The following is a 19,647-nucleotide window of genomic DNA, read 5'->3' as shown; positions in this document are numbered from 1 at the left end:
TAGCGCAAAAAAGGTGATCCAAAAGCGAATCACGATTTCAGAATATCATGGAAAAATCTGTATTGTGGTCAAAATTACCGATTGGAGAATCGTCATTTGCACTCGAAGGGGTGAAAAAGAAGACAGAGAAGAAAAAGCGAAACTCACGCACTGTACAAAAACTCATTCATTCAAACATCATATGTGCGTTACAAGTTCACCTCGTTAAAAAATTCCTTTAAATTTAGTCAACATGAACCGCCAATCAGCATTCAACGAGCGACAGCCACATCCATAGAACAAAAAATTTCTACACCGCCAAATCGTTTTAATAAAGCAAAAACAACAAAAGCAAAAGAGACAACTAAAAAAGTACTCATGAACAGAAATCACTGACTGTGAGATTTCGAAAGATTCCATGGCAATATGTACCCCACTACTACAAGAATCCAAAACTCCCTCGAGACAAAAACTTCGCCAAATATCCAGAGATATACAGCGCCGAAAATGAGATACGTTGTCGCCAACATTCAGAAGTTAGCAAAACAACAACCAGCACTCCTACTCAAGCGTATCCAGTAGAAATATATATCAACTAACTACAAAGAACCATCAATGACAGTTCTGCAAGATGAATAAGTACAGATTCAGACAGTTACTAACTGAAAGTTTTCTTAAACAAAATATTATTTTTAAATAGCATAATATTAGTTGTGACAACCAGTGAATTTGTTTTTTAAATTTGTTTAGGAATAGGCAAATTATAAAATATATTCATTTTCTGGTGAAGAGCAAATGTGGTACACAAGTTGGTCTTATCATTTTTATATAGTTCAAAGAGTTTATTTTTTTTTCATTTCATGCATTTAACTTGATATGTTTGCCCTTCATTTCGCTGTCGTGTTATATTTTCTTTTAATGTGATGCACGTTCCTGATTTACGTTTCCTGGTTACGACTCAGCGTCTGTTAACGCTTCTTTCATCTTGTCTGTAAACTGGTTCACTTTAACGAGAAAATTATTGTCATTCTTTCTTTTCAAAATTCAGTTGTTCTCTTTTCAAGTCCCAATTGGCCGAACCAAAAACTGATCTGTAGAAATAGAATCAATGTACTGATTTTTCCGCCACAACTATTCGGGATTGTGGAACTATCTTTTGCGGCGCCAAACAAACATTCCATTACGTTTAATCTGAATAATTTGATTTCCGCCGATGTAAGCAAGGATTGGCTATGCGAATCACGATTCAGTACTAAAGATAAAATTTGCCCCGCTTACTCTTAGTATGTACTCTATCATACGACAATATGTTTACAAAAAATATTTACAAGATCAAAAACGCAGTGTTGGAACATGAGCTAGCACGTACAGATACAGTGTGACGTTCAGCATGTCGGTTAATGGGAACGCAGAGACAAATCTTGTAATCGAATAGTTAAATTAGAAATAATGGTTGACAACTGTGGCGATTAACACGAAATTCAGTCCATATTTATTACCCCAAATTACCGCACTTTTACATTCATGGTGATCACCTTTAATTTATAACTTCCTTGACTTCTTATGACATCCGATCTTAACTAGCTATTTACTCTGATAATTTACTTCTCTAAAAGATCAAGGGTCATCATATCACACATAACAATATGAAAAGTTGGGGACAAATCTAGTATAAATAGCACGTGTTTGTTCCTTGTTGCACTCACTCATTTCATAAATAACCAAGATGTAAATCAGCACGTGGATGAGGTACGTATATCTTTCCGTACTTTAAACAATTAACATTATACTTTCAACACTCCTCCTATCATGTTAAGTGTTTGTTCCGAGAAGGACATCACGAAAAAGTGATACTTTGGTCCTCCCCCATGCTTTTGTAAATGTGTCTGCCGGCATGCGATCGGTAGGTAAGTAGATTAGCTCTAATAGTTGACTTTGGACTAAATTCCGAACGAAGTGCACTTTTAATGAAAAGTGCTTTGTCTTTCCGTGATTCATCGAATATTTACCTAGAGCAGTACTAGCTTAGAAAAACAAAGGACATAGTTGGGGAAGCATAAATCTTTGGTTCAGTAGGGAACAATTAAAACTAAACTGTTAATTTGAGACGAACGGAAAGTAAACGAAAGTAAGACAGGCCTAACAATGAGCTCAAAATTAGAAAGATTGGTATTCAGCGGGCGTGAGGATGATTTCTTGTATTTTGCTGAGCAGTTTGAGGCTCGTATGCACTCTTTAAAACTTGGTAAATTTCTTAGTGGAGAAGCCACCTATCTAGATTATGTGCCAGCTGTTAGAAATAATTCTTCGGAGGAGCAACGTAGGCAAGCTATAGAAAAGGGGAGGGAAGAACTAGAAGAGAAAAAGAAGACATTGAGGACATATTCTTTTGTAAAAAGGGTCGGGCTCTGAAAAAAAATCTTGTTCGGATTTAGATCAAAACTGTTTTCCTTTCTACGCGTGTTTGAATCTGTTGCCTGTTGGTGGCTGTGTTATAGGGCGACGAAGCGGTGAGTCGTTATGTTTGTGTATCCAAAAAATGCTTTATAGCACCAGGTTAGCACTTGTTGTATATGATAGCACTATTAGAGAAACTAAAAAAACACTAAGCAAAAACAGTTTGGTCGACTAAATTAACCTAAAAGTTGGTGTTCTGTTCGAGTTCTGTAGTATCCTTGACAAAATCGAAAGCAGGACATTGACATAGAGCCAGGGTTTTTCTGCCGCAATTAAGCACGATGAGGATACCAACACCCTCCGAGGATAATGTACTCGAACCCTAATACTAGTCCTATTTAAGAAATGTTTTACCACCAACTTTTGTGTCTTTCGACCAAACTTGTATCTTACAGAAGCACAGCACACACAATTGAAAATGAAACAGTTGTTTAAGCTGAGCTGTTCTCAGCTATACTAAGCAATCCTGGTTCCCCGACAGCTCTGTTATACAATTGAACCTCCGCGCTCCGTTTTGATTCCCCACAACAGCTCCACTCACTCGTCTTCACAAGCAGAATCCACTGCTTAGCTACACACACTTAGCACTCCACGATTGAAGTCCCCCGACCAGGTACACAAGCTCTCGACTCAACAGATGAAGTCCCCCAACCAGCTTCACAAACTGCTCACTTCACAAGTGAAGTCCCCCAACCACTTACAAAAGCTTCCAACTCCACAATTGAAGTCCCCCAACCAGTCACACAAGCTTTTAACTCCACAACTGAAGTCCCCCAACCAGTTACACAAGCTTCTTACTCTTGCTTCTTCTGGTCTCACTTGGCCACTTCTTGACTACAAGGCTTGTCTCTCCTTGTCTTCTCTGTCTTCCTCCCCCTGTGATTTCAGCGATCCTCTTATGTAGCAAAGAGGCGCAGCAACAACGTTTTTCTATTTACGATGGGGGTTGATTACTTAACTTAGAAAAGCTCTGGGCCCATAACCTGTCGGTTAATGGGAACGCAGAGACAAATCTTGCAATCGAATAGTTAAATTAGAAATGATGGTTGACAACTGTGGCGATTAACACGAAATTCAGTCCATTTTTATTACCCCAAATTACCGCACTTTTACATTCATGGTGATCACCTTTAATTTATAACTTCCTTGACTTCTTATGACATCCGATCTTAACCAGCTATTTACTCTGATAATTTACTTCTCTAAAAGATCAAGGGTCATCATATCACACATAACAATATGAAAAGTTGGGGACAAATCTAGTATAACTAGCACGTGTTAGCTCCTTGTTGCATTCACTCATTTCATAAATAACCAAGATGTAAATCAGCACGTGGATGAGGTACGTATATCTTTCCATACTTTAAACAATTAACATTATACTTTCAACACAGCAAAATGCCAGAACAATAAGATATAGGTTTTGGATTGTACTTGAATACAAAATCGCAGAAAAAAAAGTGCGCTTCACAATGCAGTTAATCGATCAAGTTCTGTTGAGAAATAGTTTTTTTGCAATTAATTTCACTGCAAAATTCACGTCGCAGAACTTTTATCATTGCTAAAGACAACAATTAGAAAAAAACAGGGTTATCAAAACTCCAATTCGACACCTGTAGGATGAAAAGATTGATCCCTCTGCTTTTTTGGCAGATAGTTGACAGACGTTAAGTATTAATTCGAATTATTTGAAGCTTGATTCTGTAGTTATTGAGCTCCACGTAAGGTTCGATCATCCCAAGTGGTAAGAGAATCAGAACCTCTTTGAGAACCTAGCCTTTTAAGGCAGCTGATCGTTTAGCAAACTAAATTTCACCATAGAAACATATGTTTGCTTTGTGGAATGTTGAAAAAAATTCATTGAAAAACGCTCCTTTATTGGAACATTTTTACATCTTTCATAGGTGGCTGAAAAACGGCTGAAAGTAAAATCTTTTTAATGTTGTACTTGTTTTTGTGATGGAAAAAATGATCACTGAGAAAGAAGTTGAGACCGCCGTCAATTGGTTCTAGGTTTAAACAATAGAATGCAATCAACACATCTAAACATGAAACTTTTTCATCAAAGAACGTGTAAAAGGCAAAAGTTCACTTTTTTAGATCAAATATGAGAGGTCACTAACTCATAGCTCACATTTAGATTAAAAGATGATTATTTTTCCGCTGGCTGCTAGACTAAATTATTCATTGTTGTCTTTCCTGTGGAAACAGCCAAGCAGTTTTTGCGTTTTTACATAACCATAAGTGTTGGTATGAACAATTCAAAAGTTTTCTTTCTTCGGTTAATAATTGCTGAATTTTCGCGTCGAACGGGCTTTAAACTTATCCTCCATTTGAATTGAACTGACGGCACTTTCTTAAAAATTATCCAACCTCTTATTTACAACCCTTTATAACTTCCATACAGCACACTTAAAACCTCGTATTTTACACTAAAATAGCTTTGAAATTGCCTAATGTTGGTGTATCATATAATTGCTTTCACATCGTATATAATTTCGATACAGCCCCTTTAAAATCTCGTATTTTTTAGTAAAATTGCTTTGAAATTGCCTGATGTTAGTGTATCATATAATTGCTTTCACAACAAAATACAAAGTTATTAAAGGAGACATTTTTTTTAAAACTTTGTAGAGATGTTTGAGAGAAAGTTGGCTGTCAGAATAATTTTCGAAAAATCAATTAACTGGAAAACGGGTAAATTACTGAATAATTGAAGAACAACTATGTAGCAAAATTGACTTCCTTTTTTAATCTTTTCTTAAGTTGAAAAGGAACAATTTCAAATTTGTGACCAATTACGCTTTGAATTTAGTTTTGAAGTGTTTGGTTTGCGAAATAAAGTTAGCTCAGCCGGAAGTTTTACTGTGGAGTAAAGATTGAAAAGTAAATACTACAATATGGGCGTATCAAATTTAACTTTGAACGTTCTGGAAAAACGTTAGTTTCTTTTTTAAGTATACCTATTAAATATTTGCATCATGTTCAGCGCATATTATAAAAAATTTGCTCTCTTAGTTTCCTTTATTAAGACAGATGGCACTGAAAATCATATAAATACAATTTTTTGAGCACACTATCCTTGTTTGTTTGTTGAAGGCCTTAAAAAATTGAAGCAAAGCTCTGATTGTGTTGACATTATGGTTGTTTTTTTGTAATCAGAGCTAGCAATCGAATTCCACAATTTTTTGGCCACTTCCTTTCCCGCAAAAACGCTTAAAATTCGGTTCATTTTTCCAATACTTCAAAATTCAATAGCTGGGAGATGATTTTTTTAAATTCAAAAAAGGGTTTGAGGAGAAAACAAATGCTGGTGAAAATACTTGTCCTGTATAGTAGCTTAGAAATCTCGCGCCTCAATCAATAAATAGTATAAAATAGAGAACCAAACAATCAACTTGATCAAAAAAAATAAGACGTTTAGATTTTTAGCAATACAGCAATCACAAAGCAGGTTTTTTATTTAGTACAGAATAGTGCACCACATGCAAAATGACAATGGTAGATGTTTCTCAGCTTTGTCGCAATTTGGCGTCTTTTGAGTCGCAATTTTTTGAATCTTTTGATTGAGATCCTTATTTTCAGTTTTGTATAAACATTGTTGAACAGAAATGCTGATTGTTCGGCAACAACCAAGTTTTTTTTTAATTTTCATTAAATTTTTGGGGCCCAAGATTTTTCAAAAAAAAACAAGAAAAATTTATTGCGGACAAAATTTTCAGCCACCAGTCCTTTGCAAATCCAGCAATGCTTTGTTTTGCAGAGCACGCAATCTATTTCTTTGAAAACAGATATAGTACGCACGTGTCTCATTTTTGACAAAAATGGATTAGTAAAATAAATTTACCCAGGATACCATCATTATTCAATATTTATAAATCAAACCTCAGATTTTAATTATCAAAAAGGGAACTATTTGTTCAACGAAATAGCTCGAAACGACAGATATTTCCACATTTCATAACTTTGCGATTGACAGTTTTGATTATATTCATCTGTTTCCGCTTGAAATATTTAAATGTCTGTTCAATTGCTTACTTAAAACATACGCTTGTATTAAGAGAACCAGCAACACGTCCAACGGTATCGGAAACACAAAAAACTAATGAAATAAGATTTGTCAATCAAAAAATTTTAGGACTTTCTGATAACAAAATCGGCGGAGAACTGCAACGATGCAATTTTTCAGATGATAGAATAAAGAGGGCGTATTTTATTATTGAAGCAAAGTGTTACTTGAGTGCTTTGCTTCCACTGAGATGTATTATTGGAACGAAAGTCTCATCTTTTCATGACAATTTATCATTTTTCAGTAACTACAAAACCAATCTGGATAAAGCATTTTGGATTACAATGGGAGAATGAAGTGAAACGCGGTGATGTATCAGATTTCCTTAAATGGAAGCAACAATTTTCTATTGTAGCTGAAACCACCATCGATAAAAGATACCTGAATACAGTCGAGGACAAATATGAAAATAATTAGGTTGCTGCTGAAGACATGATTTGCGCAGCAAATTATCTATGTTTCATATCAAGCGAACTCTCAGCTGACTTAGCTTTTGCAATTGGAAGATGCCAAGTGGCACTGATGAGACCAATACATTGCTTGAAGTTGCAAGCAGTGGTCATGGGAGTGGTATTAAAGGAACAATTTCTCACGTAACACGAGATGAAGACACGCTTTTCCTCTCTGGTCGGACTTAAATCCAGTATTGCAATGGATACATCAATCTCACCGCAGGCAACAAGAGTGAATGTCGGCTGAAAAACTGAATACTACGCAAATCTCGCAGTGGAAACATTTGAGTGATATTCACAACCGAGCTGATGTTGGCACTAGAGCATTTAACGTTGAACAATTCAAGAGAGGTGCTTAGTTTACTGGGCGGGCTTGGTTGGAGCAACCAAGCGGCGAATGGCTTGAAAAGGTGAACCTTGTTTTCGCCTCTGATGAAAGCAATTTAATCGCATCAGTCTTCATAACGCAGTGTGAAGAAAAACCGATTGTTCAGTTGGAAAGTTTATCAATTTGTATCGTTTTGTAAAACCAGTGATATAGTGCAGCGAGATTTGAATAAAACAAAACCGGTATCAAAAAAATTGGCAGTGAACAAACTAGATTTCAAAGACAAGAATTTTGAATCTAGCAAAAAATCTGCTTCAGCTGAAAATGAAATTCACAAAAGCAGCAAAAATTTTTTCCTCGCCAATGATTGGCAAAACGGGACAATTTCGTTCAGAAAGCGGAATAAGCAAAAATCAATTGGAATTCAATGCCAAACTTTGTTACAATAGAGATATCAAGTTGTTTAATTATTGTCGAATAACAATTTTTGATGAAAGGACTGAACATGTGAGAAAACTTGTTCAGCAATGAGTCTAAGTTACTAGTGTAAAAATGCTTTGCGTTCAAATTGGATAAATTTATCAAATACCGAAAAAACAGGGCACCAAAAAGAGCTCCAATTATGACAGAGCTGATTAAAAAAGACCTCGTTTCTTCAACAAATGTTTTGGAAATGTTGGCGTAGATTACATTAGGCCCTGTTCAAAGACATAGCGTTCGCAAAAGAAAATGAAGAGTGGCCCCAAATCGTTCAATGCCATTCTTGAAGTTGCAAGCAGCAGTCAAGGCAGTGATAATAAAAGAACTGTTTCTCAAACATTACAAGATCAAGACACACAGTTGCACTTTCTGGTCAACCTAAATCCAGTACTGCAATAGATACATAGGTTTCATCACAGATAACAAGCGTTTGTTGTTAATTGAGCAGCTGAAATACTGAATACAACACATGTCTCACAATGGCAGAATGTGATTGGTGTTCACAAATCAGCTTGCCTTGGCACCAGAGCAATTGTTGTTGAGGAACTCAAGAGAAGCAATTTGCTTACCGGGCAGGCTTGGTTAGAGCTACAACAAGGCGAATGATTTGAACAAGTTTACTTAGTCTTCGCCTCTTAACCGCATCAATCTTCACAACGCAGTCTAACGAAACAACCAATGTTCTGTTGGAAAATTTCATCGTTTTCAATCATTTAGTAAACACCGTGATATATGTGCACCGAGCTTTAAGAAAAAGTAAAGGCGGCGTCAAAAGTAATTGGAATTCAACAAAATAGATTCTAGAGACCAGAATTGTAATTTTTTTAAGCAAGAAATCTGCTTAAGCCATCAATGAATTCAATGCCAACCTTTTTACAAAAGATAAATAAAGTCGATGAATTTTAGTCGAGTATCAGAGTGCGAAAAGCTTGAAGAAGTTAAATTAGTCCTCGCCTCTGAAGAAGGCAATTTAACCGCATCAGTTTTCTTTACGCAGTCTTAAGAGAAATTTATGGTTCAGATGGATAAGTTTATCAATTTCAGTCATACAGTAAATAGAGTGAAATAGTGCAGCGAGCTTTGAATAAAACAAAGCGCAAAGCCCGCCCTAAGAAACATTGGTAGAGAACAGAACGGTTTCAATGACAAGAATATAAAAACAATTGTATCAAAAATTCTGCCTAAATGAAATTATCAAAAGCAGCAAAAAATTATTTCTCACCCTTCATCGGCAAAACGGGACCACTTCGTTCGAAAGACGGAAGACGAAAAAATCTTTTGAACTTCAAATCCAAACCTTGTTACAAAAGAGACATCAAGTTGTTGAATTATTGTTGAGTAACGAGCACAGTGACTTTTCTCTTAAAGGGACTGAACATGTAAGAGACATTGTTCAACAACAAGTCCAAATTACTGGTGATGGAGATGTCTTGCGTTCAATAAAGAAAAAAACAACACAAGCCGCATACGCAGAACAAAAGATCGAAACGCGATGGAGCTTTTTGTTCACATTGCTAACAGCACGAGCCGTGCATATAAATATAATTCCGAAATTGACCCTTATAATCGTCTGAAAGCAATTATGTGGTTCATAGCTCAAATGAAGCAAACGAAAAAAAAAAATGATCAGTACCAACGTTGAAAGTTTCATTTATGCGGAGCTTGAGTCCGGAGAAAATGTTGTATGGAACAAAGAGAGGACTGAGAAACATTTAGAACAACAGGGATCACATAGAGCTTCTATCCAACCGCGGCAGCTCACTCCGGAGTAGTTCGAGATCGATAGGTCAGGAGTTCGAAGAAAGCAAGTTATGCAGTGTTGGGGGACCAATAGATTATGGAAGATTTTCTCTCAACCATCATGTGTCAGTGCCAACGTGAAAGGTTTCATTGCTGCGGACCTGGATTCCGGAGAATATGTTGTATCGAACAAAGAAATGTTTGAGCAACAGTTAGAACAACGGGGGATCACGCGGAGTTTCAACCCAACTGCGGCAGCTCATTTTGGAGGAGTTTGGGACCGATACGTCAGAATTCCAAGAAAGCAATGTATGCAGTGCTGGGGAACCAATCAGTTATAGAAGATCTTTCCTCAACCACTATATCTCTTGTTGATTAGGCGTTACATGCAGAAACATTGACACCAGTCATTTCTTTTGGCAAAAAAAGACAATCTGGAAGCTGTAACCCTCAAACGACTGCCGCATGCGGCAGGTTGGGAGCAAAAGTCAGCTTGTCACATTTACCATTCTCAGAGTAGTTTTTTGATCATCGAAAGCCCTTGCAACAGACAAGAGTATTTTCCAATCTCGTCTGTAGCAAACCCAGTCCAATGTGATATTGGAATGAAAGATTGGCAAGAAGTCATAAAATGAAATTGTAATACTGCCGTAAAAAACAGAAGAGAATCGCAAAACGGTATCCGGACGGATTTGAAATCACGTAATCGAACTGGGCAGTGTAAAGCCTTCCTTGCCACAAACAATTTCACATTAGACTCTCATAATTCAAAATGAAATATCAATTTGGTATCTTCCATTTTGAAAAGTTTTGTCCTGAAAAGTTGCCTAAATTGTTAATGCTTGCAACTCTTTGCGAAGGCTTTATCATTATTTATTTCATGATGTGTCAATATTCAACGGGTTGATCTAATTTTGAAAAAAATGGACAAATATCTGTTGTTTGAGTAAGTATGTCTACTAAAAGATATATTCAAGTGCTTTCTGGGACAAAATCTGCAGATTTCTTGAATTCATTTCCTCAGCATTTCAATTGCTCTGACCCTTTTTATTGGGGGAGGAACCATATACTCTTTTTTTGGTCAGTCAATTTCCGCCGATGTGTTTTCATCGCAGAGAGTTGTGAGTGGTGTCATTAGAAAAACCATCCAGCGTTGAACATTGAAATAAAAATATTTCATTGAATTTCGTTTTTTCCACGGCGTTTTCGAGGTTCAACTTTTGTGAAAATTTACCCCGCAATTTTTGTGTCGGTTTTACTTCTAAAAGCATGAAAATATTGCTGAACTGTTTGACACATTTTTATTGTTAAAATTCAGATGTCTTCTCATCTAATTTGAATGAATTAAGCTTCTTTAATCCACTTTCTTTCCATTTACCGGATAAACATATCTGAAAACTGCCACTTGCACAATTTTTATGGACTTGAAAGAAGCTTAGTTTATCTTGTGTTTCGTTTGAGACTGTTCTTGATTTCAAAAAGGGTCGTTTTTTGCTATTTTTTCTCAATTATGATGCAAAAATTATTTTTGATATATCAGTGTTCTCTGGCTAAAAAAGGTCTAATTATTGTTTTTCAAAGTTCCAAAAAAACTCAGACTGTAATCAATCATTAATCTTTTTACAGGTTTTTTTTGCTTTCTTTTCTTTTTTAACGTTAATTACAGAAAACAAAAAACAAACCAGAGATTTTAAAAGAGAGGTTCCATTGGTTTCGAAGCACTTTTACCTATTTGAAAGCCCATGGTTGTTTTGTATCAGTCTTCTAGCAGAATTTAATAGAATTGTTTGTTTTTGTCTTTATTTGGCTTCTTATGGATGAAAAATGGGACCTATTTACTGATTTTAGTTGATAGCTGTAGTTTTTCATTACTTTGAAATTAAATGCTTTGTATTTTTAAATTTCCATTTTGCTGTTCTGTTTTGTATACTTGTTGCCTAGTCTCAATAATTACAGGTCCCATATCAATTATTGTTGTTAAAGAAAATCATTTTGAACATATCTGAGTCTTTTAGTGCAGTTCCTATTGTTCTAACGGCTTCGATGACGTTTTCAAAGAAAATTTTAATTCAACTTTTGATTTTATTATTTCATTTTTGTTTTTGTGTCCATTGACTGAACAATGGCGCATCATAATTTTTTTTTGAAATAAAGAACCTATTAATTGATTTCAGTTAATAGATATTTGCTTCAGTGACCTTGAAATAAACTGCTTTCGAAAAGGAAAATTTCTTAAACTTTTCTCCTATTGGTTCTTATTTACACTATTTGTTACCTGGTCTCATTTTTCAGAGGTCACATAACTAGTCATTGTTTAAAGGTGGTGAGACTAGTTATATTTTTTTCGTTACGCAATAGATTACGGTTTTAGCTGCTTCGACACCGTTATCTTGCAAATTTAAATGGAGTTCTTGTTTTTCGCTTATTATTCGTAGACGTTCGAAAGGTTTTGGATAATGGCAGTTTTCAAAGTCTTCATGATTTGAACTGTGAATGAACATTAACTTATTTACAGATTTTAATTGATATCTAATGGTTTTTAGTAATTAAAAAAATTCTCATCAAAAAAAGTCTTTTTAAACTTTGCCCCCTTGTTTTTTTATGTACTTGCTACCGAGTCTCATTAAGGACTGGTTCCAAGTTTTGCTAGTCAAGTACATATTTATGGCTTTGGTTTAGGTTTTAAATGAATCTATTTTGATTTTGTTAATATGTATTTTTTTTAAAAAAAAGAAAACAGACATTGAGTTTTGGATGTAAATTTTTGTTTTGATTTGAGTTTTTGTTTGTCCCACCTCGTACTCGTCGGTCCACTAATGTGGCAATATTTGGCTCTCTAAGTGATTTGAGTTGGAAGCAGTTTTTTAAACGCGAATTATTTTGAGCAATATTTGAACTACTAAAAGTTATCCTTCTCTTCCTCATTTGGTAGGCAATAAAGCCAAAAGTGTAGTTGAGTGGGGTCGGAACATCATGTACGTATGCACATTGCCGAGCCTCCTTTTGTATTAAGGAAATGGAATGAACTTACGTCTGAAGTACAATGCTTTTTATCTCAATCGCATTTTTCTATCATATTTAGCTAATAACATTAAACATCAATTTCATGAAGCTTATGTATCAAGTCATAAAGCAGAGAAAGATTAAAAACTCTAAATTTTCACAAAGATTGGCTACCATTGCTGCAATCAATTTTGTTCAGGTGTCTCAGACAGGACGTTGCAGACTGGAACAGCTTATTTTACTGATGTTTTTGATCTCCTTATTTCGAAATGATTCTGAACTGCCATTTAAGGAACTTTTGTTACTGCGATTAATACTTACTTAAGTACTCAGTTTGGCAAGTTTTAAAAATCTTTTCTACTCCATTATTAAGTCACAAAACGTACTTTTTCATTGAGTGAATTACCTGAAAATGTCAAGTTTTTCACGCCAGATGTGTTAAGATTAGAACTGTAAGCGAGTAATCACAGTCTGAGTTGAGAAACTTAGTTCAATTTTAATTTGAAGTTTGAAATAGCCGTCACCGCTATCCACGATGACTTTTTTGTTTAGACTAGCGTGATAAAAACATGGATGGAAAAGTTGAAAAAAGTATTGGAACTGTATAAAAATTGTATTTTGGTTAAACTAATCATAAGTCAATTTAGCAAAAGAAAAGAAGAAATGCATGAACCAATTTTAACAACCACAATTGGCAGTTTCCTTAAAGCTATCACACCAAGGTACTAATGGAGGACATCAATTAATTAATTAACTAATTAATTAACCAATTAATTGAATATATTAACAAAGCTTATTTACTTTTCACTGATGAACCGAGAAAAGAAATAACGCTGCACTTTTGACAGTTTAATAGACAGCGATTTTGTGTGAGGGTATTGAAACATATAATGTTGCAAAAAAGTTTGTGAACTATTTTTGAGTTTTTATCCGAGTTTTTTTTAACTGTTTCTGCTCCGACGTATTCCACGATCGCTTCCTTGGCTTGAAACAGTTCCAGCAATTACTTAATTGAATTTTCAGTCATTCCAAATTTTGATGCCCACAAATTCCATAATTTGACAAATTCTCGATTCGCAGACGTCTGAATGTTAATCTTGTTGAATTTTGTAATTTTTGCAAAAAAAAATTGATGGGGCAAATTTATGTGTTAGATTTTGCCCATGTCATAGCGGGTTGTTTGCGTGGGCGGCATGGCACCGTTATTGTAAGCGGGTGACATTGTAATTTGTTGTTGTCCGCTGGGAGATTTTTTTCCATTTTTGTTTGCAGGTGTCGGGCTAGAGTTGTTGTTGTTGTTGTTGTTGCTATTGCTTGGAGAGGTTACCCGGTACTGTGTCGCGGGTATTAAGAGGTTAGGGTTGCTGGCTTGGGCGTATTGTACACTAACCGCCCCCTTGTTGTAGTCATACGGGGTGTGGCAACATCTGAAAATAACCCTGGACCACAATTTGAGGGTTTTGCAGTTGAGAATCCAGAAACAAGTGCCGATACAGAGAACGAATGGGTTGAAAATTCTTATCAGGGTTATGTAAACTTCGGGCAAGGTCTTAGCCGGGCGTTCCTCGGGTGGCACGTAGGGTGAATCAATCACATTTGCAGATTCGTACCATCTCGGAATCTGGGTGAACTCGAACGTCGTCAGGGCCAAATAGGCCATCGTGGGCACTATGTACGAGATGGTAAACACGGCCATTCGGATCATAAGTTTGTCGAATCGTTTCGTATCAACTCCGGACAAATTGGCGTCAATTTTAGTGGTTCTGAGACGTTTGCGAACTTGGAAGACAGAGATGAAGCCGTAAGTTATGAGTAATAAACCAAGTAAAGCGCAGAAAGCAATTGGGATTATAACAAAGAATAGTAAATTAATTGCAGTTTGAGAGCCAACTACACAGAGACCAGTTAACGGGTCACCTTCAAATCGTTTGGTTGCTAGGGTAACGACTGTTTGAACTGTAGGAATAGCCCAGGCAGAAACGTGGAACCAGATACTGATAGCTTCCAGAGCTTCCTGGCTCCACCCTTTAACAGCTGTTAGGAACCAGGAAATAGCCAAGACAACCCACCAAACGTGCAGTGCCATTTGGGAGTAATAAATCAAAAGAAATGAAACAGTGCACATAAATTCACCGTTCAGACCCTCTTGTAAATAAACCCTCCCTTCTCTGGCTTCGGTGCATGCAACGCCGTTGACTCCAGTAAATATTCTGAAAAAATGTCCACACGCGTAGAAAAAGCAGCAAACTGAATGACATATTATAGGTTTTTCAGGGTAGGCAAATCTGGTCACATCTGCAAAGTAAGTTAGAACTGTAATCGCGGACGAAATAGCACAAACAGACGCACATATCAAAATCCAGTTAAATGCCAGAAGTTGGTCAGCTGTACTGTACAAAGAATTGCTCGCACATTTCATCACGCACTGTTTAGCTCCGTCAACTTTGTAGAAATGATCAGAATTACAGCATAGGTCTTTAGCCGACGTTACGGAATCGGATAACGAAGAGGCCGAGCAGCATCTTTGAATGTTCCATTGAGGGTAAAGTTTTTCAGCATCAACGTAGCTTTTCAAGTCTTTCCTTTCTTCCTGATTAAATCTGCAATAAACATGAGTTTGTTGTTTCCCCCTACTTGACGATATCCCTCCAACATCAACGCATCGTTGATTTGTCAACATACTCAACGTCGCTTCGGAGACTTTTTCACGAATGACGTCATTGATTTCGGGGTGCAATGCGATACATTGTTGAACATCTACGCAGAAATCTTTGCACATTTTCATAGGTTTCACGCTGTCGTCTTTTTGCAAGCAAACTTCGTATTGCACGCCGCACCCATACGCAAGAACCATAGAAACACAAGTTTCCAGTTCCGGGTTGCACGATTCGGCCGCGATGTGGAGCAACCGTCCGGCAATTTCTGGGAACCCGGGAAGAGGTTCGTAAGCTTTGCCGCTGGCATCTAATTGGAGAATGCTGTTGTTGAAAAGATTACCCTGTACACGTCTGCATGTGATATCAGCATCCGGATCTTTATTCTGGACGTATTTCCTCTTATCCAGTTCACAACGTTGCGAATCTGTGTATTGGCTAGTGACTAAGTTAGCCAGAGTTATAACTAATAACCAGGATATAAACATTTTTTATAACAATCCAAATCAATAAATAAGGTTGTGTCGATAAACGTCTAGTTAGTAATATGCTGAAAATGAGGCTACAATTTGTCGGAAATTACTTTTGAGTTTGTTTTACAAATTTTCAATAAAATAGTGATAACTTTAATTAAAAGTTTTCAAAGGCGGCGATAATGTGACAATAAATTGAAAAGTAACTTCAAAGAGAGTTTTATCGGAATCAACAGATTTTTGAGAAATTTGTTGTAAAATGGAGGAATAAAGGGAGAGAGACGCTATGTCTAAGAATTGACGGAGGAGTAATTGTTCGCTGGAATTTGCGGCAACAAAGCGATTGAAAAAATAACAGTTTTGTCTTTTTGATACACAAAGAAAGAGTAAAAGTTTTCCCCACGGGGCGAAAAAGGAAAAAAGGAATAAAAGATATAAAATAAAAGATGCGTAGAAAGAATAAAAGCAAATTTTAATCTATGTAATTCAGAGTAAAGCCTTGTAATAGATTAACCAAAACACAGTTATGGCCACAAATTCTTTCCAGCTCCGGGCAACTGGAAAAAATTTCAAAGCAGACCACAATTTCAGTTCCTTTTCCTTCCTTTCCAGTGTTTCCCAATTTTCTCCAACTTCTTCTGGCCTTTTCTTCGCCTCGCTGGCTTCAAAACGGGAATGAATTCAATTCTAAATTCCTTACAAGTCAGTTATGTGAAATTGGATTGTGCGGAGTGGAAAAATTTTGGCTGGTTGTGATACAAATTAGTCAAATTTTTCCTAAGAACAGCCCAAAAATGCTGGATAACTAACTTGATAACTGCTGAAACGCCTCCGTAACCAAAATTTTAAAGATATGCGCCTCAATTTTCCATGCGCACAAAACTTGAAACACTAAAAGTATTTTTTCGAAGTCGTCAAATCAAAACACTACAGGAATATAGAAGCAACACTGTCAAAAATAAGATTTTTGCAGCAAAAATGTAATAAAAACTTCGCGGCTGAATAATAACTCGTCGAATGTCAGAAATAAATAACAATAAAAAGGCTTCAAATAGCAAGTTTATAATTTTTCAGCCGCAGAATATTAATTTCCAGATAATTAAACCGGCTGTGTATCTTGAATTGAACAATTTTACAGTTGTCGTAAAATAGTCCAGCTGACTTCTTAATGGCCCAGAAATCAATCTTCGTTACAAAGTTATCGATTTGTTTGTCGGGTTGCTTGTAGTCTAAAAGATGAACACAGGAATCTAAAACAAAATAAAATTATCTATAGTTATTTTTACTTGAAATCCATTAACTTTTGTTTCAACTTGCTAAATATTTTTAATAGCTGACGTACAAGAAAGTAAAGTATGGTACGAATTGCTATGACTAATGTTTTACAATAGTTTATGGTACTTTTAAGTAGTTAACAAGTACTTGTCGAACAGAAACTTTAATAAAACGAGGTCGGAATAATTTGTGAACACTTTAAAAAAAATTGATGCTATTGTTTAAAAGAGTGTTTAATGTATTAATTGTCAATTTGTTATAAAAATTTTGACCCAAAAATTATAATAGAAGTGTTACATAGTTATAAGTACCTTACAAAAATGATAAATTAAAAATATAATAAATTTCGATTACTCTCTATTCAACAAAAGAACTAAGTAAAGAACTAAAAACAACAAAACAAATATAAAATCTTATTTAAGCATAAAAATTAAAATTTCCCAATAAAAGTTGTCAAATTTAGACACAATTTTGCACGGCGAAAATGAATAATATCCTGTTAATGTTATAACTTTGAGCTGGTGCTTTCAAAATTTTATAATGATCAAAATCAGGCATTTCATAGTAATTTTGTTTTTTTTAAAAAAAAAAATTGGTGAAAAATAAGCCAGAATTTACTCACGAGGAAATTAGAAGCCTGTAAGTTTGCTTACTTTGTAAAATAGTAAATCAGCATTTAGTTTAGCTTTAAACTTGTAATAAGCCGGGTTTGCTTTAATTCCGACAAGAAACGTTGATTTGTATTTGAGATTAAAAAGATCGCCGACCTGAAATTATGTTAAATGTGGAATACAGGCCTATTAAACTTGGAAGAAACTTAATACCCTTGGTCTGTGGACCGGAACAGGCAATTTTGGTATGAAATTATTTTGGAACTTTGGGATTCTCATCTGGTTTTGGTTTAGATTATTTACAGTATAATAGTGTAAAATAGTGTAATTGAGTAGGGATATATGTAAGCTACAGTGGTAATAGCGCCAGGAAAACAGCACCGCCGTGTGCATTTAAACACTGGTGTAATTTGGAGGCCAAGAGAGGGGGGGGGGGGTTGTTAGGAGGAATCAATCTATTACTTCCAAAAATATACCTTAACTTACACCCCCTCCCTAATTTCCCTTCCTTCTGCTTTCCAACCCCTGCACGCTTTTACATTTAATTCACGGGCGCGGTCGCCTAACTTATCACACCCAGATACACCTCACATACTACTCATTAAGCATAATTTTAACCAAAGTTGACATCAATAAACTTAGACTAAACTTTTAAAAACAATCTCAAACAACAGTCAAATTTTGACGAATTATTTTTCAAGGTTATATCTTAAACTAACCAAATCTAAGTTTAGTGCAATCACGCTTTATTAAAAATGTTCTGCACTTAAACGGCCAAGTTCTCAATCAAATGCCCAAATTTTTAAGGTTAATTTTTGGTGACGATTTTACCCAATAAAGGTAAACGTACTATAATCGGCTAAGTGAGATATGCTTGGGGGGAATTAGGCTAAGTGGGCGGTGGGGTAGTGTTAGGGGTAGCGGTGAGTGTGTTCATATGCTTTGATATGAAAGCGGGATTGGTGGTGGCGGTGGTATGCTGTGCTGTTGTTGCTTTTATTGTGTTTTATTTTATTTTCCTTTATCTCTATATCCCAATCTGGATTTCTCTCTCCCTTTTTACAACCTCACTCCGATCCGGTTTAGATTCCAGCAACTCTTTGAACCTCCACCGCCTTTTCCCTCTACCCCTCTCCGGCTCCTTTCCTTATATTCCCTGTTTCGCTTTAAACATTTTAAACATTACAACAACAATATACACCGCCACGCCACAACCATTACCCTCCCCCCCCCCCCCCCCCCCCAGCAAAGGGTGTAGGGTCCCTATAGCGTTTACATAGGCGTCTACTTGCTGTCATAACCGTAAATTTAGCTCTATCAGTTACAGCTCTCTATATTTCTAAATACAACAAAGCTTTAAAAGCGACACTAAACCGCGTAAAACGTATACTAACTGCTGACTTCGGCAAAGCCGATATAGTCATCAAAAATAGTCAATCTTGTATCGTTCATTATCGACAACAGTCTCAAAACTTCGTACAGACTTATTGAAATCAAATATCCTTGACTGAACACTAAGGAGGCGAAAGTGTATGCGAGTATTAATAACAATATCTGCAACTCCTTAATTTCGATATTTGCAAAGATTTTATCTATACACATTTTTACTAATTAGCAAGCGACGCATTTCTTACAAAAAAAAGCTTCAAAATGTTTCGGAGCTAAAGGCAAATTATTTTTTCAGAGAAATGATACTCACAATTCTGAATTTCATTAAAAAAATTCAACTTAATCTGAAGTTCGGTCCAAAATTTGATTTATATAGGCTGATGAGAAGAAAAACAAACAATCAACTCAAGAAAACAAAAATTTAGCACAAAAGAGAAACTATTGCTTTCGTTTTTTAAAAAGACGTTTTCTGCAAAACCAAATTTTAAAGTACATTAAATTAATTGTTAAAAATAACTCGTAAAATCTGTAAATTCTTCGCAAATTTATCCAAAGAACAAAGGACAGAGAAAAAACCTGCGAAAAAATATTACAAAAACAAGAAAATCAAGAGCAGAAAATGTCAGAGCATCAAGGAAAAATTTTGTTGCCTTTTGCAAAATTTAGAGCGGAGAATTATTTTAAAGCTTGTTTAAGCCTCTGATTGGGTACTTACTAGTTCTGAACCTTTTTAAACA

At 35.7% G+C, this 19,647-nt stretch overlaps 1 protein-coding gene across 4 annotated transcripts in view; it reads right to left on the bottom strand.

The window, feature by feature from the left end:
- Window positions 1-13,102: 13,102 nt before the first annotated feature.
- Window positions 13,103-19,647, bottom strand: part of LOC142354475 (frizzled-9-like) — a 27,165-nt gene continuing 20,620 nt past the window's right edge. For 3 of the 4 annotated variants that reach the window (XM_075406781.1, XM_075406780.1, XM_075406779.1), the window contains exon 2: window positions 13,103-16,885. In XM_075406781.1, coding sequence (XP_075262896.1) covers window positions 13,659-15,650 — 1,992 coding nt within the window. In that variant the 5' untranslated portion in view covers window positions 15,651-16,885 and the 3' untranslated portion in view covers window positions 13,103-13,658. Of the gene's footprint in view, window positions 16,886-17,532; window positions 17,876-19,647 lie in introns of those variants that run through there. The other variant, XM_075406782.1, reaches the window with a different exon arrangement.

This window comes from Convolutriloba macropyga, chromosome 15, assembly GCF_964194025.1.
Source record: "Convolutriloba macropyga chromosome 15, txConMacr16.3, whole genome shotgun sequence".
NCBI lineage: Eukaryota > Metazoa > Xenacoelomorpha > Acoela > Convolutidae > Convolutriloba > Convolutriloba macropyga.
Note: the sequence above shows the minus strand (reverse complement) of the source record. Positions and strands in the feature narration are given on the sequence as shown.